At 39.0% G+C, this 26,840-nt stretch overlaps 1 protein-coding gene and 1 non-coding gene across 6 annotated transcripts in view; one reads left to right on the top strand and one right to left on the bottom strand.

Moving 5' to 3' along the window:
* The window catches only part of Intu (inturned planar cell polarity protein), an 88,321-nt gene that overhangs the window by 19,154 nt on the left and 42,327 nt on the right, over positions 1–26,840 (top strand). For all 5 annotated transcript variants that reach the window (XM_078020691.1, XM_078020688.1, XM_078020689.1 and 2 more), the window contains exons 2-4: positions 1,927–2,465; positions 16,593–16,678; positions 26,370–26,573. In XM_078020691.1, the coding sequence (XP_077876817.1) occupies positions 1,927–2,465; positions 16,593–16,678; positions 26,370–26,573 (829 nt within the window). The remainder of the gene's footprint in view (positions 1–1,926; positions 2,466–16,592; positions 16,679–26,369; positions 26,574–26,840) is intronic.
* Positions 14,116–26,840, bottom strand: part of LOC106145196 (uncharacterized) — a 146,479-nt gene continuing 133,754 nt past the window's right edge. Inside the window, exon 4 of the transcript XR_013425529.1 lies at positions 14,116–26,655. This is a non-coding gene — a transcript (uncharacterized LOC106145196). The remainder of the gene's footprint in view (positions 26,656–26,840) is intronic.

The raw sequence follows: 26,840 nt of genomic DNA, 5'->3' as shown, positions 1-26,840 counted from the left end.
TAATTATGTCTTTTTAAAGAAGTGACTCATATACTTGAAAATTCTGTGTTGATAACCAGCCACAGACCAGGGCAGTAGTTAAGAACTGAGTAATAGAATTTAGGGGCTTTCACAGCATTTAGAAAGAGACATTTAACAAAATGTTGCTCATAAACATTATATAAAACAGAAAAGTGTCTGATTGATTGATGATTAGAACACAAATCATACCTTTTCACACCAGGATATTATCACTCATGTTTCTGAAAAGACATGTTAGTTTTTCCACTGGAACCAAGTTCACTTTAAAGGACAGCAGTTTGAAAGGTGGTTCACAACATGGAGCAGGGTAGAATTTGTGATTAGGTTTGTTATAAGAGTTTTTGATGGCTATTTCAGTACTTTTAATAGCAATAATTATGTTTTTTTAGTGACGTACTTCCCAGTTGAAAGTTGATTTTTTAACAGATGATTAATATTATGAGTTTTGCTTTTCTTAACATTACTCATAAGAAAGGAGTTTTACAAAGATTATAGACTATAGAGCTGATCATGAGTTAGCTCTGACTATAAATTGGTTGTTTTCAGCAGAACTAACTGGTGAGTTGAATGTTTCCATTTTGAAAATTTATTTATTTATTCATTTTTATTGGTTCTTTTTGGTTAAACATAGAAAGAGGTTGTGGGATTCATTTTGATATAATTGTAAAAGCATGGGAAAAAATTTGTTCTTGTTCAGTCCTCAATATTTCCCCCTTTACTCCCCTCCTCTCTTCCCCTGTTCCCTTCCCTCTACTGATATTCTGCCATTTATAGTTTTTTTTTTAACTTTAATTTATCGTCTTGTGGATGTGGATGATGGTGAGATTCACTGTGGTATGTTCATATATGTACACAGGAAGGTGAGGTCAGATTCATTCCACAGTCTGCCTGTCCCATTCTTCCTCCCTTCCCTTCATTCCCCAAGTCTGCTCCACTGATCTTTCTTCTGTTGTTTTATTCTTCCACCCCCACTCACCCCCTTATTTTGGATTAGCTTCCACATATCTTTGACTTTTGAGGACTGAGTTTGTTTTCTTCTCTGGTAATCTATCTTCCATGTCTCAGACTTTGTAATATTGAGACTACTTTTTAAAAATAACTTTAAAAACATTATTTATTTTAAAGTGTCCATAAGTGGCATATTTGTTTTTCAATTTAAGTTTTTTATAGCTGTCTTATATATGTGACAATTGAACATAATGGATTGAAATTGTTGGTTTGTTAAGAAATTATCAGAATATTAAATTCTCAGAAAATTAACAGTAATTCCAGTAATTGGATAAGCTATAATTTTCTGTAGGTTAATATTAAAAGGTTTATTTTGTTGCTCACCTCTCAATTCTGCTTTTCCTTTGCCATCTCCTTGTAAGGAGACCAGAACTTGCTGCCTAGCTCACTTTTGCCATCTTCCTGTCCATAAATGAATTTTCAAAAATGTGTGGGTAAATGACCTATGAATGCAGGTATGCTTTCATTTTCCCCTGATAGCCATGCTAACAATTTCTGTGCATGTAGACTATTTTCAAGTACAAATTCCAATAGTAAATTATTGCCAGTGTGGTTGTTGTCTAAAGCAAATAATAACCATGTAGTAATTGAATTAATTTATTTTTTAAAATCCTGTAGGTTTTTCAAAAGGACCTTCTCTTTTTTTAAAATATGGTTTTTCTTTCCCATCACTGCACCTTCTTAATTCCTTCTCCTCCAACTCCTATTCTTCAAGACTCTACAAAAATCATTCTATAGGAAATAGTGTTAATGCTCAGTAAATTAGAAATGTTCGGAAGAATTTGAAATAAAGAAAATTCAACCCTCCCACATCCCACACCCATTCTCATCCTCTAGGAGGGTGACACTGTTTCTTATGTTGGGCTGCATCCAGATGATCTTTTCTCTGTTTCCTAGTGATCTGGAGCCTGAGTGGCTGGACAGTGTGCAGAAAAATGGAGAGCTGCTGTACTTGGAGTTGAGTGAGGGTGAAGAGGAGAGCCTCCTTCCTGAGACACCAACTGTGAACCACGTCAGGTTCAGTGAAAATGAGATCATCATTGAAGAGGATGACTACAAAGAAAGAAAAAAGTGTGAACCCAAACTCAAGCGATTTACCAAAATTTTAAAAAGTAAAAGACTTTTACCCAAGCGCAACAATAAAAAAAATAGCAGTGATAATGGGCCAGTATCCATTCTAAAGCATCAGTCCAATCAGAAGACAGGAGTCATTATCCAACAGCAGTACAAAGATGTGAATGTTTATGTGAATCCCAAAAAGCTCACCGTCACAAAAGCCAAAGAACAGCTCAGACTTCTAGAAGTGCTGGTTGGAATTATCCACCAGACCAAGTGGAGCTGGAGGAGAAATGAGAGGCAGGGCGACGGAGAGAGGCTTGTGGTCCACGGCCTGTCGCCAGGAGGGTCCGCTATGAAGAGTGGTCAGATAGTAGTTGGTAAGTGTCACTGATGAACGTCGGCGTTGTTTGCGAGATTCATGATTTGTGATAATGCCTTCTGAGAGCTGTGATTAAAGAAACTGTTATAGAGGGTCTCACAGATTAAGGGCTGATGAGTGATCCACTGATTATTTCTCTGTGGTAGAGAAATTGTTGCAGTTGGTGTACCACAAGGCACAGTGTTCTTAAAATAAGTGGTTCAGTGTGTTGAACACATGTGCTCCTTGTTCAGGCCAGGCGATAGCCTAATTTTAAAGTTTTGATTATGTAATTTTATTCAAGCTTGGTTATATTTGCTGACAAGAAAAAGAAAATAAGTTGATTGTATGGTGATAATTTAGGCTTGAATGGCTGCATCCAATAGCATGATATAAAAATCTATAATTTATGAATAAAAATACCTTTAAATTGTATGTTTGCACTTGAGTACACTAAGTTCTTGGACTTAAACTACACTTAAACTGTTTCATTTGGCACACTTAGCAACAGTAGTATTATGCATAAATTTCCTTTTAAGGGTGTTTGTCATAAAATACTCCACTGATTTTGAGGAAAAGCGAAAGTCCTCAAGTTATTCTGAATATGCATTAAGACGAGCATTCTGTGTTGCCGACAGATTTTAAGGTGTTGCATATAATGTTTGCATTAGTAGCAATCTTTCTTTCTTTCTTTTTGGTACCAGCAGTTGAACCCAGAGGTGCTTAATCACTGAGCTCATCCCAGTCCTTTTTGTTTTTAATTTAGAGACAGGGTCTCACTGAGTTGCTTAGGGCCTCACTAATTTGCTGAGCTGGCTTTGAATTAGTGATCCTCCTGCACTTCTGGGATTATGGGCGTGTGCCACTATGCCTGGCTAGTAGCAATCTTATTAATTAAGGTCAGTGTTATTGGGGCTGGGTTTATAACTCAGTGGTAGAGCGCTTGCCTAGCACATGTAAGGCATTGGGTTTTAGCCTCAGCACCACATACAAATAAATAAATTAATTGAATAAAGGTATTGAAAAATTTCAGTATGCATTAAAAAAAAGATGAAGTCTGTATTATTAATGAAACTTAAAATTATAATAGTTCTAGAACCTGACAGTCATTTTAAGTTGACCCAGCTTAAGAGATTAGACAGAGAAGATTTTTCAGATACTTCAGAAACATTTTTAAGTTAAGTATGTCTGACTTGAAGTCTGAATTTCAGTTTTTTATTCATAGATTCAACAAATTAAACATTTTTTGAGCTTCTACTAAGTGCCAAGAATGCAAAGATTGCTGTCACAATCTGATACTCTTATAAAGGAGCTCATATTCTACTGGAAGGGATGGATCACAAAGAGGCAGAGAGTTTCACACATTGTGATAACTCTTTACACAGAGGGTCCTCCAGAATCGTGTAAGAAGAACCTCAGGGCAAAGTGTGTGTTCCAGAGTGGCAGCAACAGCATCTCCATGTAGTCTTCTCACACTGTGATATCCATATTTCCTAGGGAGAGTTACATCCGTGTCCTCAAGTCTGGGTGGGCCTATAACTACAGATTAAGTGATGCTGTGTGACTTACAAGGTTGGGTCATAAAAGGTGATACTGCTTCTGCCTGGTTCTTTTGGGGACACTTGTTCTTGGAACCCGGTCACCATTCTGTGAGAAGGCCAGGCCACATGGAGAAGCCGGGAGTGGCTATCTGACTGACAGCCTAGCTGAGGTCCCACCATCAGACCGGAGTGGAGAAGCTTCGGGGACGACTCCAGCCCCAGCCCCACCTGGCTGTAAATGTGTGAGGAGCCGCTTGTGGGAACCTTAGTTGAGCCCAGAGCCAGAACGGATAACAAATTAATGTGGTTTCAAGCCACTGAATGTTCTAGATGGTTTGTAATGCAGCAGTTGATAACCAGAGTGGGAGCTAGTGTCCACTTGTATGCTGTTAGTGCTGAAATTTCTTTCTTGTAAAATAATGAGATTGAACTAAACTATTTCTCAGGTTAGTTTTTTTACTTCTACAGAAGGCCAAGATTCCCACGTAGGAAATCCTGCCTGGTTGTTTGCTGACCACCTGTTTTCCCGTCCCACATGATGGGAAACAGCCAAGACCTTCTTTTTCCACATACCTGGGGCCTTTCCTCAGTATCTGTTTGGACTGGTTTACAGACAGATATCTACAGTTCCTGTTATCCTCTTGACATCTGGTGTAAAGGAAAGAGAATGAACCACAGAGAGGAAGAAAGCTTCTACCGTGTGTGTGTGTGTGTGGGGGGGTCCTGCTATTTTTCCTTTAAGAAAAATTCTAATTTTCTTTGGCCTTTGTTAATATACTGCCTTACCAAATATGAACAAAGGGGGAAAGAAGCCTATAGTTTCCTCTAAATGTCATAGTGTAGGATCAGCTATGAATGATCAAATAATCCAAATAAATGTCATTCCTTCAACAGACATATGTTGAGCATCTGCCATGCACCAAGCACTGCGTCAGCATTTTCCTCCACACACACATAGGTATCTATGGCTTTCAACAGAAAGTGTACATATAAGGAACCAATATATATGTAAACTTTTTGAGTCTCAAAAAGTATCCATATAGGGGCTGGGGCTGTGGTTCAGCGGTGGAGCGCTTGCCTAGCATGTGTGAGGCCCTGGGTTCAATCCTCAGCACCACATAAAAATAGATAAATAAAATAAAGATATTGTGTCCAACTAAAAAATAAATAAAAAATTTAAAGTATCCATATAGGAAAAAAAGGAGAGTTGGCTCTTATTTCACACCTTTCATAAAAATCAACTTTGAGTACAGTGTGCATCTGAATATAAAAGATAAAAGATTTCAATAATATGGGAGAATAGCTTCAAAACTTCAGAAAGGTTTATTATATAATATTAATCACAAAATAAAATATTGCATTGAAATTAAGAACTTGGGTTTAATCAAAAGATATGCTATTGTAAGAGTCAAAAAAGGCCAACCTTCTAGAACTGACAAAGAGCTTTAATAAAACAAACTGCAAATTCAATAATGAAAATATATACAACCCAGTTGGATAATGGACAAGAAACCCAAGCAGGCACTACACACAAGAGGATATCCAAATGACTATAAAACATACAAAAGGCTTTCAACTTTACTATTCATCAGAGAAATACAAATTGAAGCCACAATGAGACTCCACTGCCTATGAGGTCCTTCATAATCCTGAAAGATGTGGTCTCAAACACCGTATCCCATGGGGCATGGTGGCACACACCTGTAATCCCAGCAGCTGGGGAGGCTGAGGCAGGAGGATCTCGAGTTCAAAGCCAGCCTCAGCAACTTAGTGAGGTGCTAAAGCAACTCAGTGAGACCCTGTCTCTAAATAAAATACAAAATAGGACTGGGGATGTGGCTCAGTGGTCGAGTGCCTCTGAGTTCAATCCCTGATACTCAAAATAAACAAACAGAAAACCCCACTATATCCCTAAATGTTAAAATCCTAAAAAAAAGCAAAATTCCTAATTCTTAAAATCTCAAAAATCATAATCCCAGAAGATTAAAATTCCAAATATCAAAATTCTGAAAGCTGAAATCCTCCAAACTGAAATTCCCATGGGAGAAAGAAAAAGAAATAAAAGGGGGGAAAAAGTCCCATAAGAGAAGTAGAAAGCTGAATTCTGGGTATAGCATACAATGTGACAGTGACAAAAACTTCTGATTAAACACTCAATTAAAAAACTTCAGTGAATTAAAGCTTCATTTTTGAAGAAACCAGCAAAGGTCCTGACTGGTTCAAAAGTAATCACGTGCATGGAGGATAAGAAAACACTTGTGCAGCGGTATTGCAGTTTGATCCTCAGGATTGTGTCTAACCTGTGGCGTCTACAATTGCACCTGGAGTGCACCTGGAGTGGATTTCCACATACTGAAAACAGAGCTCAGCACGAAGATGGGAGATTTAATAGGGACTGCTCATGTCCGTGTGGATCAAATCATAGAATTTCAAAAGGGGCAGAGGTATGCGGGAAATGAATATGAACTCCAAGGAGAACCATTCCCTAAAAGATAAAAGGCAGCTCTTTATCACAATGCAAGACCTCAAAGTCCAGTTAATGAGTGTGAAAGTGCCAGCTCTCTTGGGCAACTTGTGCTGTTGCCCTTGATTAATCCCTGTGTGCACTTTTTCCTGTATCAACTTTTCTTTATAGCTTTTATGGGTTTTTGATTTTGCCTCTTTAGTTTTTTTGTTTGTTTGTTTGTTTTTATCACCCCAGTATTTTTAAATTGCCAACATTATTTTTTACAATTATATTGTAGATTTTGCTTTTACCTCATTTCCAGTACTGGAGTTCTAAATTGTGTAATTTTTGTGTAAAGTCATCTAGAGAATTCTAATTTGTATGTTTTGGATGTGAGGTGTCCCTCAGAAGCTCACGTGTGAGACAATGTAAGAAGGTTTGAAGGAGAAATGTTTGGTTTATCACTTTAAACTAATCCTGCTGGGATTAACCGAGTGATGGCTGGAGGCAGGTGGAGTGTGGCTGGAGGAAGTGGTTCATTGTGGGTGTGGCTATGGGATATATATATGGTATCTGCAGAGTGGAGTCTCTCTCTGTTTTCTGATCATCATGTGAGCCACTTCCCTCCAACATACTCTTCCACCATGTTATTCTGCCTCACATTGAGCCCCATGGAATGGAGCCGGCCTTCTGTGGTCTAAGACCCCTGAAACCATGAGCCTTCAAATAAACATTTCCTCCTTGACAAATGTCTGGTTGGATCTTTAAGTCACAGTGGTGAAAAGCCTACTACAACGTAAATTTTAAAAATATCTGCATTTATGACAGATGTACTCTGCTCTTTAGGTGGCCACGTATGCATTGATAACCCATTGTGGTGTTTGATGAATCTCATCAGAAGACGTGCGTTATTAGGACCAGCACTACAACAACAGGCACCAACATTTTAAAAAAGACCCCTACAGCTCAAGAAATAAAACCAAGTATCAGTAAATGGTACAATATCAACGTAAAAATTTCAGCAAAGGAGATAATTAAGAACATGAAGAGAGAGCCTACAGAATGGGAGAAAATCTTTGCAAGGTACTCCTTTCAAAAGGGAGTAATATTCAGGAATGTTAAGAACTCAGAAAACTTAACACCAAAAATGCAAATAGACTAATCAATAAATCGGTAAAAGAACTAAACAAACATTTCTCAAAGGAAGAAATACAAATGGCCAACAGATACGTGGAAAAAAATGTTCAACATCTTTAGCACTTAGCAAATCAAAACTATAGAGAGATTTCATCTTACTCTAGTCAGAATAGCAATGATCGAGGATACAGATCATAACAAATGCTGATGAGGATGTGAGGGAAAAGGTACACAGTTATATAGTTGGTGGGACTGCAAATTAGTGTAGCTACTCTGGGAAGCAGTGTGGCGGTTCCTCAAAAGATTAGGAATGAGACCACCACATTACCCAGCTGTCCCACTCCTTGGTATTTATCCAAAAGAACTAAAATCATCAGAATACTATGTGATGCAGGCACATCAATGGTTGTAGCAACACAGCTCACAGTAGCCCAGCTATGGAACCAGCCTGAGTGCCTATCAACAGATGAATGCATAAAGAAAATGTGGTATATACACAATGGAGTTTTACTCAGCCATAAAGAAAAATGAAATTACAGCATCTGCTGGTAAATGGGTAAAGCTGAAGAATTTCATGTTACGTGAAATAAGCCAGACCCAGAAAGTCGGAGGTCGAATGCCTTTTCTCATATGTAGAGGCTAAAGCAAAATAAGACAAATGGGGGACCAGGCTGAGGCTCGGTGGTAGAGTGCTTGGCTAACGTGTCAGGCCCTGGGCACGATCCTTAGCACCACTAAAATAAATAAAATAAATGCATTATGTCCAACTACGACTAAAAATATATATTAAAAAGACAAAAGAGGAGCGTGTGGGAAAACCATGAAAATAAAAGACAGGTCAGTGGAGTAGGGAAGGGGGGAATGAGAGTGAGGGGGAGGAAAAGGGAAGAACTGCAGAAAGAAACTGACAGAATTGTGCTGTGTACATATATGTAGAGACCGAAGAGATCTTCACCTTTATATTATCCACAAAGTACCAATTAAAATATATATATATATTAGGAACACCGATAGAGGAAGGGGAACAGGGCGAGGGAGGAGGGAGAGGAAGAGGAAGTGGAGGGACTGAGTCGGAGCAAATTCTATTCCATGTTTGTATGATTATGTCAAGATGAACCCCACTGTTTTGTATAACTAGAGTGCACTGATAAACACATCAGAGAACCCTGTGTTGGCCATCACGTTATTGCAGATGACTGCAGGTGTCGTGCTGGGTGCACACAGTTCTGGCCTATTTTTATGAGTATGATTTGTCTGCTCATAGCTGTTATACCCATGTACTATCATTAGCATACCCGAGCTTTTATGCGTATAAAGATTGATATATTATTATTTCCTTTTGTGTAAAATGGTCCTTGAAGTATTCTGTTGTGGAGTTTCTTATTTGATTTTGGTACTGTGTATTTAAGCCAGGGATGCTTTACCCCTGAACTATATCCTGAATCCTTTTTCTAGTTTTTATTTTAGGACGGGTCTTGCTAAGTTGCTGAGGGCCTCATTGAGTTGCTGAAGCTGGCCTCAATCCTTCTGCCTCAGCCTCCCAAGTTGCTGGGCTTATAGGTGTGCACTACCATGCCCAGCTGTTCCAATGTGTTTTTTTTTATTGTTGTTGTTCCTCAAATTAATCCTCTTTAAAAACATAAATAAATGTCTTTTAAAGAATCTTTTAAAATAATTTTCCCAAAATTATATTTTCAGGATATTTTTCTTTTTATTAGTGCATAATAGTGGGGTTCATTTTCATTTTCACGTAATCATGCAAGCATGGGATATAATTTGCTCCACTTCAATCCCCATAGTTTCTTTTCCTTCCCCTCCTCCTTCTCCCTGTTACCCTTCCTCGACTCTCCTGATCTTCCTTTTATTTATTTATAATGTTTTTTAAATAAGTGCTTTATAGATCTACATAGAGGTGAAATTCACTGTGGGGCATTCATAGAGGTGCATAGCAGAATTCTGTCAGTTTCATCCCACTATTCCCTCATTTTCCTGTCCCTTCTCCCTCCCACTCATCTCCCTTCTATTTTCAGGGGATTCCTCCACAAACACCTTTTTCCCCCCTTATTTTGATCTAGCTTCCACATTATCTTTCTGAATTTTAGATGTTTAGGGATTTTTTCTTTATTATGGTGTTCAGGATTGTATGTTTTAGGACGATTCCCCCAAACACCACTCCACAGACCTCAGGGCCTCTAACATTAAAGTGACTAATAACAGCAAGTGTTAGGATTTGGAGTAGCATTTGAATAACTCTCATTGGAAAATTCTTTTAGTAGTATCTACTAAAACTGAACATACATATTCCCTATGATACAGAAGTTCTTCTAAGTGAAAATATAATTATACTGGAAAGGCCTTTACCCGAATTTCTTAGTGGTATTATCTGTAATAGCTAAAATTGAAAACAGCTGGTGAGATCAATCCAACAGGTAAATGGATAATTTGTAAAATATCGTCACAATAGAATGTCATATGGTAATAAAAATAAACTGTGGCTACATGCAACAACATAGATATTTCTCATAATCATACTGTTCAAGCAAAAGCTAAGTACAACTGGCAAAACTAATTCAAGATGTTGGAATTCAGAAAAGTTTTTACTTTGGGGAAGGTTACGGGCAGTAATTGGAAGGGTGTATGTAATAGTTAGTTGTGCATTACTATAACAAAATATCTGAAGCAGTTAACATAAAGAGAAAAGGCTTATTTTGGCTCATAGTTCTGGAGGTTCCAGTCCAAGATCAAGTGACCCCCATTGCTTTGGACCTCTGGCAAGTGTAGCACATCATGGTGGGAGCAGGTGGCGCAGCATGTGGCTCACTTCATGAGCCAGGAAACAGAAAAAAAGAATGGAAAAAGGGAGTGGAGGCCCACAGTCCTCTTCAAGGGCACACCCCAGTGACCTAAGATGTCCTACTGGGCCCCACCTCCTAAAGGTCCCACCATCACTTACTGGTCCCACCCTGGGGACTGAGCCTTTAACACGTGGACCTGTATAGGACAGTCATCACACGATGGCTGGTGGCAAGCAAAGCTCTCCATGCTGTTCTTAGACGTACGTGTGATTGCACAGGTATGTTTACCTGTGGTGATTCACTGCGTCACACTCTGACAGTGTGTGCACTTTTTTGCATGTGTATTAAATAGCAATACAGAGTTAGAAAAACCAGGGTCATGATTTCAACTTTGTAGTGGAAAAGAGGTAAAATTATTGTTTCATCCTTGGTGCATAGCACAATGTTTGGCTCATGATGAGCCCTCAATAAACAATTATTGAATCAATGAGTAAATAAAAAAATATGTGCAGAGAAAACTATTAGAAGTGAATATAAATAGAGAACACGGCCAGCAGCTAACAGTATTGGGTTAGTGAGGAGGCCTTATAGATGATCATTTTCTCTATTCAGATTTTATAATTTTGTGATTATGTCCCAGATTTTTAAAATTATGTATTTCAGAAATGAAGAGTGGATTATTTTAGAGTCATCAGGGTTTAGCTAATCCCATGAGTATGCCTGTAATAGGAATTTCTCACTTGTTTCACACCGTGGCCAGTGATTGAGCTCTGAAGTGACCTTCCTCACAGGCAGAAGGATCATGAAACTTAGTGCTGTGATGCACCTCCCAGCATCGATGTCTGTTGTCCAGCTAAAGAGAGACCAGCTTTCACCAAGGGCCTGGTTAGGAAAGGTAGACCAGTAGCCCTTCCTCTTTCAAAACAGGCAACATCTGTCCCAGTTCTTTGTTGGGATCTTGAGGGATTTGCTGCCTTTTCAGGTGCCATTTTTGCTACACTCACTGTCAAATACTTGGATCTTTATTTTTTAAATATATATTTTTATTTCTGATTTTTTTCTTAAAGTTTGGCAGCCAACCCATAGCTCCTTAGTGCTCTATAGGCAGCTTCCGCCTCCAGACCAGATCAGATGCAGTTCCCTCCCTTATCCAAGTCATAGTGTCTGAATGCCATCTCAGTGACAAGAGAAAGGACGTTAACGTTCTGGGCACCCATTTCTGATGAAGTACAAAGGTTTTAACTTTAAGCTCTTTTCATATAACTTCCAGTGTTCTCACTTGTGATTACTCAATAGATTTGACACACTCGTATCCCTTTTTTAAATTGTTAAATGTTTTAAGATATCTTTTTGATATATAACATGTTATCTGTTATTTGTTTTAATGTATAACATTTTTAAAAAATTATTTTTAAATGCCTCAATAAACATTTTTATGTTTTATCTCCTTTTAAAAATCAGGGTCAACATTTAGGTCATCCTTTAATTCACAGATCATTTTAAGTATGAACCTTCTGAACTCCTCTGATATTTCATCAACTTTGCTGCCCATGGGTTCTGTTATTACAGCCACATCAATGTTTATAGCAGCACAATTCACAATAGCTAAACTGTGGAACCAATCTAGATGCCCTTCAGTAGATGAATGGATAAAGAAAATGTGGTGTATATATATATATATACAATGGAGTATTACTCAGCAATAAGAGGGAATAAAATCATGGCATTTGCAGGTAAATGGATGGAATTAGAGAAGATAATGCTAAGTGAAGTTAGCCAATCCCTAAAAAACCAAATGCTGAATGTTTTCTTTGATAAAAGGAGGCTAATTCATAGTAGGGTAGGAAGAGGGAGCAGGGGAGGAATAGATGAACTCTAGATAGGGCAAAGGGGTGGGAGGGAAGGGAGGGGCATAGGGTTAGGAATGATGGTGGAATGTGAGGGACACTATCATCCAAAGCACATGTATGAAGACAGGAATTGGTGTGAATATGCTTTGTTCTGTTATTACAGTAACCTGGTTTGTTTGGGGCACTTTCCTCCCTTGTTTTTTCAAGTTGTCTGTGTCTTCCTCTCTTGCAGTGTGGATCTGAGATATTACAGTTTCTACTCTGTATTCTTGTAGTACCCATGCAGATTGTCTGTACCTCACCTTGATGTTGGGTTTCTAGACCCTGCTGGTGTCCCTCAATGTATGCTACCTCATCTAAAGGTGGTGGCAGCAATAGCTGAGGTAACTCAAGATAATTAGTTAAGGGGCCCCAAGATAGAGATGGGACTCTTGAGTCAACACTATTGGTCCAAATTTATGATATCATATTTGGGAAAAGCACCAATATTACTGGTACAAATTTATGTTAATCAGGTCTTAAAACGAGATTAAACCACATAATTACAGTCAACTCATACTAGACACAGGCACCAGAAATATACACTGGAGAAAAGACAGCCTCTTCATCAAATGGTGCTGGGAAAACTGGAAATCCAGTTAGTGCCTCACATATGCTAGGCAAGTGCTCTACTACTGAGCCACTACCACAGATCCATATTTCCCAATCTTTTAGTATATAAATGCCTCCTTCTAAAAAAACTAATGTACTTTTCCCTACTGTGCTGCAAATGTTCTGTAAATATCATATCTTTCTTCTTGACCATTCATGATCCCTGACTCTTATTTGCTACTCAGCAGAAATTGCTTTGTTTTGTTAGATGGATACATTTGTTTTCTGTTGCTATTATGGCAAATTACCACAAATCAGTGTTTTAAAACAATACAGATATATTATCTTGCAGTTCTGTAAATACAGATCTAAAAATGGGTCTTCCCACACTAAAACCAAAGTGTCCACAAGGCTGATTTCCTTTTGGAGGCTCCAGATGCGAATCCCTTTTCTTGGTCAGCTCTCTGAGGTACTTGCACTCCTTGTCTTGTGATCCCTTCCCCCATCTTCAAAGCCAGCAGCATATCATCTTCCAGTCTCTCTGCTCTGACACTTCTGCCTCTGCTAAAAGACCCTGTTATTACATTAGGACTTCTCAGATAATCCAGGATAATCTCCACATCTCTTGATTTAATTACATCTGCAAAGTCCCTTTTGCTGTGTGAGTTAACATATTCCCAGATTTCAGGCATCAGAACATGAACATCTTGGAACCAGGTTCATTACACCCACCACAGTGGAGGATTTTTTTTTTTAGTAAAATATGAGCTTTAATTTTCTCCTCATTATAATAGCAATGACATATGTTCATTATAGACAGTTTAGAATGTAAAGTTAACATAAAAGAAAAAAGCTCATCTCCAAAGGCAACATTTTGATGTATGACGCTTTCTTTGCCCTACATTTGTGTATAACAACTTTTTTCCCCCAAAATAGTGTCTTTCTTTATTAACTTATTCATGTGATACAATGTGGTATTTCAACACATGCAAGCAATATAAAATGATCAAATCAGAGCAATTAGCATGTCCATTACATCAAACATACCTTCTGTCTTTGTATTGGAAGCATGTAAAAATCTTCTATTTTGGAATATATAATAAATTGTAATTTCTTAAACTGCTTAAAGCTGTATATTCAGTTTATATATAGTTTTAATACAGCAGTAAACAAATTTTTTCATATATTTTTTCATAGCTATTTGTGCCTCTTCCATATTACATTAGTTGTTAAGTACATGCTGAGGAATCAATACGTTTGTCCAAATAGTTAACTTTATTTATAATGAGGAATTAATTTAAGACTATGATTAACTGATTTCACATTTTCTATTTTATTAGATTCTTGAATGTATCCTTTCATAAACTTTCTTCTGATTTCTACCCACTAATAATCCCCAGTTCATTTCCGTGTAGCCTTTGAAATGGGACAGAACACTGAGCACTGTGTGTTGTTGAGGAAGCTTCCCTGGACGCGTGCTGCCTGCTGCAGCGATGGACGGTGTCCAGGAAGCCCACCTTGTGAGTCACTTCACACAAGTGCTCTGGAGAACTAAAAGAAAACACATATCTGGGAGAATGAGAAGTCAACATAATACTTCCTTTATAGAATGGGAAATCATTCTATTAAACATTTAAAACATTAGTTATACTTCGTTTGCTTTTTAAATTTATTTCCCTATAACTTTCTGATGATACATGTCTCCTATTTTTAGAGAGGTTTGCTCTACATGAAAATACTCCTTAGAACACTCAACTATCAAAATATATTCATTAGAATTGGGAGGAAAAAGTCATATGGTCTGGGCTTGGTGGCACATGCTGGTAGTCCCAGCTGCTTGGAAGGCTAAGGCAGGAAAATCACGAGTTCAAAGCCAGCCTCAGGAAGAGTGAGGTGCTAAGCAACTCAGCAAGACCCTGTCTCTAAATAAAATAAAAAATAGGGCTGGGACTGTGGCTCTGTGGTCAAGTGCTCCTGAATTTAATCTCTGGTACCCCCCCAAAAAATAAAATAAGTTGCATGGGATTTCACTCAGTGGTCTTTTAGTTTGAAGTACCAAATTTAAAAGGGCCTCACTGTCTTAAGTGTCCTGAGGATGGCATAGTCTATAGATGCCAAAACTCCACTTTGGTCTAAAAGTGAATATATCAACATTCAGTGTTTATCATGCCTTATTTATTTTTTGTGGTACTGAGGATTGATACCAGGGCCTTGTGCATGATTTAGCTCAGTGCTTTACCAACTGAGCTAAATCCCCAGCCCCTATGTCTTTTCTTTAAAAAAAAAATACAGCTGTAAATAATTGATATCATCTCTTACTTCAGAGCAACTAGAGGGGTGTGTTGCTTTTAGTTTGAAGTTTATTTTGGTCTGCAGGGATTTTTTAAGAACCATTCCCAGGTTGCCCAAAGTGCTGCAGTGGTTGACCATCACAGTACGTCACATCATACTCGGTACCCAAGGTTGGCACTCTGAACTGAGTTATTCGCTTGAGCATCTAATGCAGGCCTTCATAAACCTTCACAGATAGCTGAGCTCGTCCCACTCACTCTACCCTCAACCCTCCTATATGATAGAGCATCAAGGAGAGGAACAGTGGTACATAAAATGTCAGCATTGTCTTCTACTTCCCAGCCCTAACAAGGGCCAGGTGATGCCTAGTAGCAGTTTGCATTAAGTGGAGGAACTTTGAACTTGGGGAACACCAGCCTCTTGTAAGGAATAATTTTATGAATAATGGGATAGTGACAAGAAATTGTTTTTATATACTGTACAGTGAACGAACTCAGCCTCTGCTCAAGAGGGAAGCACTGTCTCTGTGATCCAGGCTGCTTGTTCTATAAACATCTTTGAAAAGTTAGTCTAGAACAGAGACTCAGTGCCTTTGCTTGCAGAACGTCCAGAAATGTGAGACCCATAGAGAACTGTCCACCTACACTATTTTACCCGTGTACGTGTTTATTACCCATCTTCCCCAAAGAATAGCTTCAGGAGTGTGGACATTTTGGTTTTTTCCTGATTTCTATCCACACTGATTATACCTTGCCCATAGTAGGTTCTTAATAAATGCTTTATAAATGAATGGATGCATGTGAGTTATTTGGTCTATTTGCTAATGATATATTTTGGAATAATGGGAAAAAATAATAAGTATATTTATATTTCTACCAACACAGCTTATTAGTGTTTTGACATTACCTGAAAAATGTTCTGAAAGTAAATTTTCATTCTAACCTTAATCTTTATTATCAAATTTGAAGACATATATATTTAAAGAAAAGCCATGGGAAAGCAGATTTTTACTGATACATATATTTTGATATAGTCAGAACCTTTTGAAGCAAAGAAATGTTTGTTGACACATCAGTAACAGCAACAAAGGTCAGAGCACATTGATTTACAACCCACCACATGGATTTAATTAAAATTTCAGTAATTTTTTTTAAACTGTGGGACTAAGTGATTAGATTCAGTTTTGTTAAGTGTAGTACTTGTTTATGCTAGAAATCTTACATGTCCTAAGAATGGGAATGTTTATCCCTGTAAATATTCATAGCTTGTATGTAGTTATGACACAATATTGGGTGGCATTGTAAGTAAGAGTAGAGTTGGGCACTAACTCTGTCCCAGACGCTGTACAATCTTGGACAATCCCTGAGTGTGTGTACAGTGTTTTCTCTTTTACTTTGAGGAAGTCAGGATAGCCACTTTTTAATGTTTCAGATCTGCATCTCTTTGGTTTTTGTTTGCTCACACAACTATCTTTTATTGTTATTCCCTTTATAGGTGATGTCCTTGTTGCTGTGAATGATGTTGATGTGACCTCTGAGAACATAGAGAGAGTTCTATCTTGCATTCCTGGACCTATGCAGGTTTGGACATTCTTTTTCTTATAGTGAGCTATAGAAATGTATCATGTACCATTTTCTTTTTTGGGATTCTGAAAATTGTCATATATAATGGATTAGTTACATTTATACTTGGATATTTAACACATTGTAGTTCTTGGTAACATGTTTAACTTAGGGGTATTGTTCTGAAAAGGGAGAAAAATAGCTATAAATAAAACTCATTCTAAATAAAGCAAAATAGCAACAATAATAAAAACATAATTACCAACTTGCCATTATAACTAACATACGTGCTGATGACATTCTAGTTTCTAGAAGAGCCATTTTCAATAGTCATGGAATTTTTTATTCTCTGACTTATTAAATTCACTATTGCTATAAAAAGATTTTTAATACTGTTTTATTTTAAAAACAAATTATACTATTTTTTGAATTTCTATTTTTTGGTAAAATTTGTTAAACTACTTAATGAATTATTTTTTACTCCTTGTAGATAAAAATAAATTTATTTTATGCTAACTCACTTCAGTATTCTAAGCTTACATTTTTTATCACAGATGGCATTTTAGGATATTAGATGTATTTTGGAAGTGCTGTACCTCCTTTTCAGGAACTCTTCTCATTAGGATCAGAAATTCACTTTCCGTCTGTCTTGGGAGGTGGAGAAGACAGTGTATTCAGCTAGGTTAGAGGATCTGCCAGGCAGTGAGAGGGTTAAGTGGTTTGGGGATTGGTTAGGTAGAAGAACAAAATCCTTGAGGGATCAGAACCTCACCTGTATGTGTTTTGAGATTCTGAAATAAGCCTGTGAGGAAATTTCTTGTAGATTTCCCTCATGCCTGCTTCCTTCTCTTAAACACACATGTGCTTTCAGGTACTTGTGCAGACTGACACAGATGCTCTGTAAATTCAGCTCTTTAGAAATGTGAGGCGAAAGTATTGAAATGACCATGGTAGCCATGACAGTAGCGAGTGGAGTGGTTAGAAGACATAGGTGGAGATAGGGTGCGTTGGAGATATTGACTCTCAGGTGGACACCAGCGACTAGGATAAGGGGTTAGGTCTAAGGAGATCCTTGGGCGGTTGGAGGTACTAGGGTACTAGGGGGAGAGACAGCAGCTAACTACCCATCAGTAATGAAGAACTGTCACATTGTAACGACTGAGCGAGCTTCCCCCAGATAAAGTGTCCCTGTGTCAGCTCTGCCTGAGGCCCCTCTTCCTTGCCTGTGTCAGTTGCAGGTAGGTTGCCAATATTGCCAGAGCTGAACCACATCATGTTTATGCAGAATTACTTTATATTTAATTAACAATTACAAATTCATTTATGTATACTTGGCAAAAAAAAGGGAAAGAAGTAATGATTTGAATATTTTTGATTAATTGTACCCACAATTAATACATCCTCATTGACTATGCAGTAGGTATCTATTTGTTCAGTTTGCCTCTTATACCATGAGCATCTTGCTGCATTGTGTGTTGTTCTGAGTTTAAAGACATATGTTTTACACCACATAGCTCTCAAGTGCCACGTCTGATGCCAACAGGAAGAAATAGCAATTGTTCTGAAGATGAAGGAAAACTGACTTAGTTAGGCTTATTGTAGACTATGCTGTACTATATCATAGCATTGCCTTTTGATGATACACAACTTCAGGATATAATTCCATGATAACTATGTATTATTGAAATATTTTTATTTTAGAAAAATATAACTTTATTATGAAAGTAGAATTTTCATAATAGAAATTTTGGAAAATTCAAAATAGTAAGGGAAAAATCACTTAGAAACCTACTGTCAAGATACCTATTGTTTATATTTTGAAGTATTTTATTCTACTATTTCCTCCTACATGTAAACACTTATTTATTTTACGGGAAAAATTGGTATTATAACTGGGTCTTTATCAAAACCAAATATCTCTATATAGGGAAATGTATCTTTTTTTGGAATGGGGTACCAGGGATTGAACCTAGGAGCGTTTAACCACTGAGCCACATCCCTAGCCCTATTTTGTATTTTATGTAGAGACAAGGTCTCACTGAGTTGCTTAGTGCATTACTTTTGCTAAGGCTGGCTTTGAACTCATAATCCTCCTGCCTCAGCCTCCTGAGCTGCTGGGATTACAGCCGTGCACCACCACACCTGGCTGAGGACAATGTATCTTTAATAACTATATAAAAGATAGTTTAAATCCCTTTAACTAGAAACCATATTTAATTAGCAGACCACATTTTTCCTTCTTTGTTAATGTTAAAGGGAGGGTAAATTGTAAGCTCTTCACTACCGGCCATTTCCCCAAGGCCATGTAAACTAGGAATTCCTGGAGACAGGAGTGGGATAGGGAAGGAATGAGCGTGCCTGGGTGTGGTGACTGAATAACTGAGAAAATCAGCTTAACAGGAGAAAACATTTGTTTGGTTCATACTTTCAGTCTGTAGTAGGTCACTTGATTCCCTTGTTTTGGGGCCTATTGTGAAGTAGAACACCGTGGCAGGGAATGGATTGTGAAGCAAAGTTTCTCATCTCATGATAACTGAAGAAAACAGAGAGGAAGGAACCAGAGTCCCAGTCTCCCTTTCAAGCATACCCATCAGTGACCTAACGTCCTCCACCCAGGCCCCACCTCCTAAAAGTTCTGCCACCTTCAAATAGTGCTATAGACTTGCATATGGGCTTTTTTTTTTTTTTTTTGGAATGAGGTATTTAACTCAGGGGCACTTGACCACTGAGCCACATCCCCAGTCCTATTTTGTATTTTATTTATAAACAGAGTCACTTAACACCTCACCATTGCTGAAGCTGGCTTTGAACCTGTGATCCTCCTGCCTCAGCCTCCCAAGCTGCTGGGATTATAGTTGTGCACCACCATGCCCAGCAGCACACATGGGCTTTTGGCAGACATTTAAGATACAAACCATAGCATTCCATACTTGGACCCAAAGGCTCATGTCCATCTCAATGCAAAATCCACTTAGTCCATCTTCAGGAGTCCCCAAAGTTTTAGCTATTCCAGCATTACTCAAAAGTCCAAGTCTGAAGTCTCCTCTGAGACTCAAGGCAAACTCAGCTGTGAGTCTCTTCAAAGATTTTACAATCGCAATGGCACAGGATAGCCATTCTTATTCCTAAAAGAAAGAGTGAGAAAATAATGAGGAAGAATTGGACCAGAGCAAACATTAAATCCTGTAGCTCCATGACTGGCGTCTGAGTCATATGTGGTACCTCGAAGACTCCAGAGGGCTTGGGCAGCACCACTCCTGCAGCCTTGCTGACTGCAGCCCGCACAGCCATTCTCTGGGGCTGATTCTGCTTGCTGCATGCAACTTCCCTTGGAAGGTGTACCACATTCCTGGAATCTCTCACTTCCTGGTCTATTACAACTCCAGCTTCAGTCTCACTGCTTTACTGGGCATAGTCCTTTCAGGGTCTACTTGCAGAGATTCCAACACTTCCACATACCTTTTGACCTCTCAGGATATCCTTTGAAATCTTGGTGGAAACCTCCATGACCCCATAACTCTTACACTCTGCATGCCTGCAAATTCAGCATCGCATGGAAAACAGCAAGGTCTGCCACCTGCGTGACCTCTCCATGGGCCCCTTGAACCATGGCTGCAGCAGTCCCTGAGTGTTAGGCTGGCTGAACAGCCTGGAAACCATTCCCTACTGGGCCCTGTGTGAGCGGGGTGCCCCGTGGCTTTCTTCTCAAAGACAAGTGTTTGAGATGAGTGTGCACTTGTATATCCTTTAGCTCTCCATAGTGCCAATTCCTGAGATTCTCTCCAGACATCTTTTCAGTTGTCCATGAGCAAAGCACTTGGCTTCTTTTTAATGACCTTAATCCTCACACCCTCTTTGGCTGCAGCTTTAAACATGCTCCTTTCTGGCCAAACTGCAAGGTTTTCAGATCTTTCTGTTCTGTTTTTTGCTCTCAGTTCTCACTGTAAGCTGGATAAAGTTAACCAGTAATGCCCATGCCATAGTCTGAATTCTGTTCTGCCTTGAAATTTTCTCCACCAGATTAATTAGTCCATCACCTTTAAATTCAGCCTCCCACAAAGTCTCAGTGTATGGATAAAACGTAGACAGGCTTTTTTCCCTAAGAATGTAACACAGTTGGCCTCTAGTTCAAGTCCCAATAGACTCTCATTTCCATCTGAAACCTGATGAGCCTGGCTTTTACTTTTCACATTTCTATTAGAATTTTGATCTTCTCAGCCCACAATAAAATTGCTCTCTAAGCTCTGCTTACAGTGCTTTAAGTTTTCTCTAGCTTGCTTCTCCACACTTTTCCAAATTTCTCCTGTAAACCAATTCCAATGACATCATCAAGTGAAGTCACAGTAATGACCCCACTTCCTGGTACCTGTTTTCTGATACTTAAGATATAAACCATAACAGACCTACAAGATTCTAGTTATCCATATTACTGTCTTAAGTGTGAGGAAAAAGCATATCAGAGTTCTAATGATTTACCCAAGGTTATGAATAAATAACTGAAACTCGAACTGACCCAGAGCCTGGTCCTCCCATTTCACACGGACCTGTGTAGGTCTTGATGTCTGGATCCCTTTGTTCTTGCTGGGTGTTTTAGTCAGCTTTTTCACTGCTGTAACCAAAAGACCTGACAAGAACGATTTTAGAAGAGGAAAGTTTATTTGGTGCTCACATTTTCAGAGATCTCAGTCCACAGATGGCCAACTCCAGTGCTCTAGGCTGGAGACGAGGCGGAACATCAGGGTGAATGAATGAGTTGGAGGAAAGCAGCTCAGGACATGGCACTAGAAGCAGAGAGAGACCTCTGCTCACCAGGAACAGGGTGTACACCCGACAGGCACGCCCCTCCACTGACCCCCTCTTCCAGCCACAACCTACCTACCTACAGTTACTACCATTCACTCCCTGTCAGGGGGTTACTGCTCTGACTAGGTTCAGGTTCTCATAACCCAGTCATTTCCTCTAAACTTTCTTGCATTGCCTCACACATGAGCTTTTTGGGGATACCTCATATTGAAACCATAACATGGGTCAGGACAGGTTAAGGCGGATGTGTCCCCCAAAAGCCATTTTACCTGGTTTGTATCTGTGGCATTTGTGAGACAGTTATTCAAGCACTAAGAAAGGAAGAATGCTTGTTTATAGGGAATGCCATAGGAAACTTTCTAACATTTAAATCTGGAAATATACAAGAATAATGTTTTAAACGTAAAAAGAGTGAAAGATGGTCTGGAAACTTTTTTAGAGCAGTGTGAAAGAAGAGTTGCCAAGGGAAAGGAGGTCAGACCTCCACTTAAAACCTCACCCAGAACAAGTTTCCAAATGCTTGTGGGTTTCAGTTTCCTCATGTGTGGTCACAGGGGATTTGAGAGGGTAGTCTTTGAGCCCAGCTCCAACTCTACTGTTCTGTGCTTGCTTTTTAAATAGTTTCTGTTGTTGTAAATAGATTCAGAATACCAGAAGGAAATCCAGAGGCAAAGCCTGTGTACTTATGAGGTGTCAAAAGCCCAATCATTTCTTTCAAGTCAAGTTTTAAAATATCCAAAACAGTTTAAAAAACATTAGATTAAAAAAATAATAATAAAACATTATTATCATGGGGTTGGGTGTACCTCAGGGGTAGAGCATGTTGAGCAAATGCAAATCCCTGGATTTGATTCCTCTCCCTCCCTCACCCACACAAACACAAATGCTAACACCATGAAACACAAAAAAGTCTGGCGAACTGTCTTAGGCTAAGTCAGACCAGGTGACCTTCAGCCAAATGCAGTAGATCATCCCTGACTGACTGGATTGTAGTGAGGAGCAGCTGTGTTAGGACAGTTTGGGAAACATGGACTTTATTAGATAGTGGTGCAGGTTGAGTGCCTCTTATCCAAATGCTGGGACCAGAAGTGTTTCACATTTTGGATTTTTTTCAGATTTTGGAATATTTGCGTAGACTTTACTAGTTGAACATCTCTAATCTGAATATCCTAAAGGCCCCAGAACTTTTGAAACATTTTGTTGGTGCTCAAAATGTCTGGAATTTTGGAGCATTTTTAGATTTCAGATTTTTGGACTAGGGAACATGCTAAATTTCTTAAGTGATAAACCTTAGGAGATACATACTTAAGGATTAAGTTTTAAAGTTTTAAAATATCATAACGTGGAGGACAGATAATTTCCTGAGCCAATCAGATTTGGTTCCTTGAGAATTTTGACTAAGGAATATAGAAAGCATCTGCCCCTTTTTGGCCCTGGGGAGAGGATGAGACACGTGGAGAGCAGCCCAGATATGAGAAAGATAGCGCAGAATGGGAGGTGGGGCAGTTTCATATCCCAGAGCCTCCCTGGTCTCCTGCAGAGAGGACGCTGGCCAGAGCTGAGAGCATCTGCCTTCTGTGTGGTAGAGGCTGGGGGACTCTAACGAGGGTGGGCTGAAATAAGAGAGAGGGTGGCTCAGCAGCGAGACCTTGGCAGCCATGATGGTAGGGAGGTGTGGTTGGACCTGAGGAAGGCACATCCTCACCTCAGCTGGAGGGATGGAGGAGGGAAGGGCAAACTGCACAAATAAGGAGACAGGAGGTGCCGGGACCATGTCACAGCCCAAAGTCTGTGGAGAAGCAAAGGTTCCAATAACCTAACTTATGTTAGTTAACAAAGGTTTTTCCACATAAAACATGTTCTTAATATTTATATGTATCAACCCCTTTTAAAATGTAGCACTTAACTCTTAATTTGGCTGTCTCACCTTTGCCATTTTATGAAGGCACCCCGGTTTCTCTACATTTACAATCTGCTTTACATGTGAGCTTTTAAATGTCTTTCTAAAGTATAATTATTTTTATGTTATGGAGTTTAAAATAGTGACCTGTGTTTTGTTTGGCTTTTGTCATGGTGAGGGGAAAAGGTCCTTGTACCACAGAAAAGAAGTGAGATTGTTTGCCAAGACAGCAGGAAAGTGGCTTTTCAAGTTCATGTGTCATTTTAACCAAGCGTAGCAAACCAGTCTTACATTTCAGGTTGCTGCTGCTGCCTGAAGTAAAATTAGTGAAGTTTTAAATCTACGAGCGAACTCCCTTTTGTTATTTTTGGTGAGATGCATGCTGTCTTTTAACCCCTCCTTCCACAGGTCTAAGCTGGGAAGACCCTCCCTGCTGCGAGTCCTGAGCCTTCTCTGTCCCTTCCCTCCTGCTCACCACTGTTGATGCTGTCCCCACTAGAGAGATGCCACTTTCAGGACCTAGTCCCTCAGGCCATACTGTGCTGACCTGTAGCCCATGAGGTCAAGACCTCACTGAAATATTCTTTTTTATACCCATTTAAAAGTGGCATCTTTTCAACTCTCACTTCAGCCTGTGTTAATTTTCATTGAAAGACAACCCTTGATTGTTCCCACTTGAGGGTCTCTAATTTTTTATATTTTTGTTAAGTTTGTTTTATATCTTTTCCCAGAAATATTCTAATTTTTTATTTGGCCTTTTTAAATATAATGTTCAGATACAGAAGGTTTATTTTTTAACATCAGGTTTATAGAAAACAAAAAATTAGTAAATGTTGATCTTTTCCATTTAAAATTACATTGAATGTTTTGTAAAGAAACATGACTATCATGCCTCAGAAACATTTCATGAAGAACTTCTCTCCTGCTACTTAGTATAAAAATCACTACTGACTATTGGTCTTCATAACTTCATCTTTTTTCTGAATAAATACATATGGATGAATTGAGACCCAGTGTTTCTTCTTTTCTACTTCTGTGTTAGTTAGCTTAACATCACTGTTACAAATACCTGAGATAATCAACTTAAAAAGAAAAAAGGTTCATTTTGGCTCACAGTTTTAGACATTCTAGTTCATGATTGGAAAGGTGAACCTATTGCTTTTAGGCTTCTGTGGGAGTGCCAGGTGGCAGTAGGGGGCAGCGAGTGATGGCGTAAAACTGCTTGTTTCCTGGCAGGGAGCAAAAGAGAGAGAGGGGAAAGCACCACTTAGCGGGCATGCCCCATTATGTAAAGACCTCTTACTGAGCCCACTCTGGAGGTTTCCATCGCCTTCTGGTTTCCCCCTGCTGGGGACCAAGGCTTTAGCCACATGGACCTTGGGGGCATATTAAAGTCCAAACTAAAGAGCTAGTGATGTAGCTAGCAGTGCGGCTCAGTGGCAGGATGCCACCCACCCGCCCCAAAACAAATCCAAACTATAGCAATTTGTGTATAAAATAAAGCCTGAGACTCAGAAGAGATGTGTGTTTAACTTAGTCCACTTAGGCAGACAAAGAAATCTTGTGCTTCTGAAATGCCACCATGCGCTACAGATAAGAAAAATTGGATACAACCATAAGCAGTCACTGCTAGCCAACAAAACGGGAGCATCTGTCCTTTTTATTTTGGAAGATTTTATTCATCAAGAAAAGATTTATGGTGTAATACTGGTAACAGTTAGATGAGCAGGTAGGGTTTCGAGTGATTTTTCTTTTAAAGTGTGCTTAACATTTTTGATGAAAATATGTAAAGCTCATTTTTAAAAGAGTGACTGTAGGGCTGGGGCTGGGGCTGGGGCTCAGTGGTAGAGTGCTCATAATCGCATGTGTGAGGCACTGGGTTCAATCCTTAGCGCCACATAAAAATAAATTAATAAAATAAAGGTATTGTGTCCATCTATAACCAAAAAAAATATTTTTTAAAAAGGAGAGTGTAATGGTAGAATTCATCATGCCTTTTTAGGTTGACTTTGAAAATGGTATCTCTTGCAATAAATTTATTAAAATAGGAATTATTACTTTATTAATAAGTATTCTATCCCAAATATACCTTACTGCAAACAATTTTATCTGCTTTTAAATATTGATTAGTTTTCTTTGTTCTTAAACAAGAATTTGACTTTTCCTTTAAAAGTTTAACTTTATTTTAAAAATATTATCGGACTTTGATGTTTAAACTTTATTGATTGTCATCATTAGAATGTCCGTAGATACTTACCTTGTACTTACATAGCTTGTGATGATGTCCTCATTACACACAATTGACTTTTTAGTCAAGATACACACTGGGGCATCCTCGAAATGAGAGGGTTATCCTGGGCCAGCGTTTCAAGGAAACGTTGAGGAGTGGAATCCACCTTTTAACAGCTCGAAAATGGCCACATTCTGGATTCTTAGCAATCTGGATAACAAGCCACGAAATGAAGTGTCTTGATAAAATTGACAGATAATCTTTATAGGGCCATGTTCCAAGGTCCAGCGTGGTGATGGCTTTTTACCCTCTTAGCCTTTGTTGTAACGGACCCCCAAGGATGTCTGAGAGAAGCGTGTTTGAGTGGAGAGCCGACTGGCTGAGCCAGGCCACTTTCCATCCCGATCCCTTCCCTCCTCCTTCGGCAGTCGCAGTGTGCTGTTGCCCTCTGCACTCTCACAGCGTCTGATTTCTGTTTTTTCACAATCTTTATGTTTGTGTGGTCACCGGTTAAGTTTAAGTTAATGGATGTTTGTGCAGAGCATTGTATCCTTCCTCACTCAGTAAACACCTGTGGTTGTTTGTGTCAGGCCGTGTGCAAGGAGCTGGAGCTGGAGATGCCAAGAGAACACACAGCCCTGCCATCAGGACCTTGCCTGGGTGATCTAGCCACAGTGAACTCACGCTCGCGAGCGTGTGTGCAGCTCACCTTCTTTGGGGAAAATGCAGCTAATTTTGCCTTGTTGAAAACCAACACCTTGTTTTAATTTTTAAAGGTGAAACTGACATTTGAAAATGCGTATGCTGTAAAAAAGGAAACAAACCAACTAAGAAAGAAGAAGGCACAGTCTAACACAAATGATTTAGTCAAACTGCTGTGGGGAGAAGAGGCTGGGAGCATCCCGCAGAACATGGTGGACTCACCTCACATCATCATGTACCTCACGCTGCAGCTCGACTCGGAGATCTCGAAGGAAGAGGTGAGTGACTTGGACGTAGCAGGGGAACAAGGACCTTTTACGGTCTTCCTAGTAAATGAGCATTTTTTATTTGAAGAAGAAACTACAAGAAATTAACTGTGTTTTATTATTATTATTTAAAACTGTATACTTTATATTCCTGTATATATGAATATCTCACACTACACGTTTTTAAAATTAAAATGAATCGACTATTCAGTTATTTTAGGCAGTAAGAAAAGGTGAAAGGAGAAGGTGGTGTTGCAGTACTTCTAGAAGCTAAGGACC

The sequence above is a fragment of the Ictidomys tridecemlineatus genome, chromosome 9 (genome assembly GCF_052094955.1).
Source record: "Ictidomys tridecemlineatus isolate mIctTri1 chromosome 9, mIctTri1.hap1, whole genome shotgun sequence".
Lineage (NCBI taxonomy): Eukaryota > Metazoa > Chordata > Mammalia > Rodentia > Sciuridae > Ictidomys > Ictidomys tridecemlineatus.
This window is presented reverse-complemented; position numbering and strand designations above follow the sequence as displayed.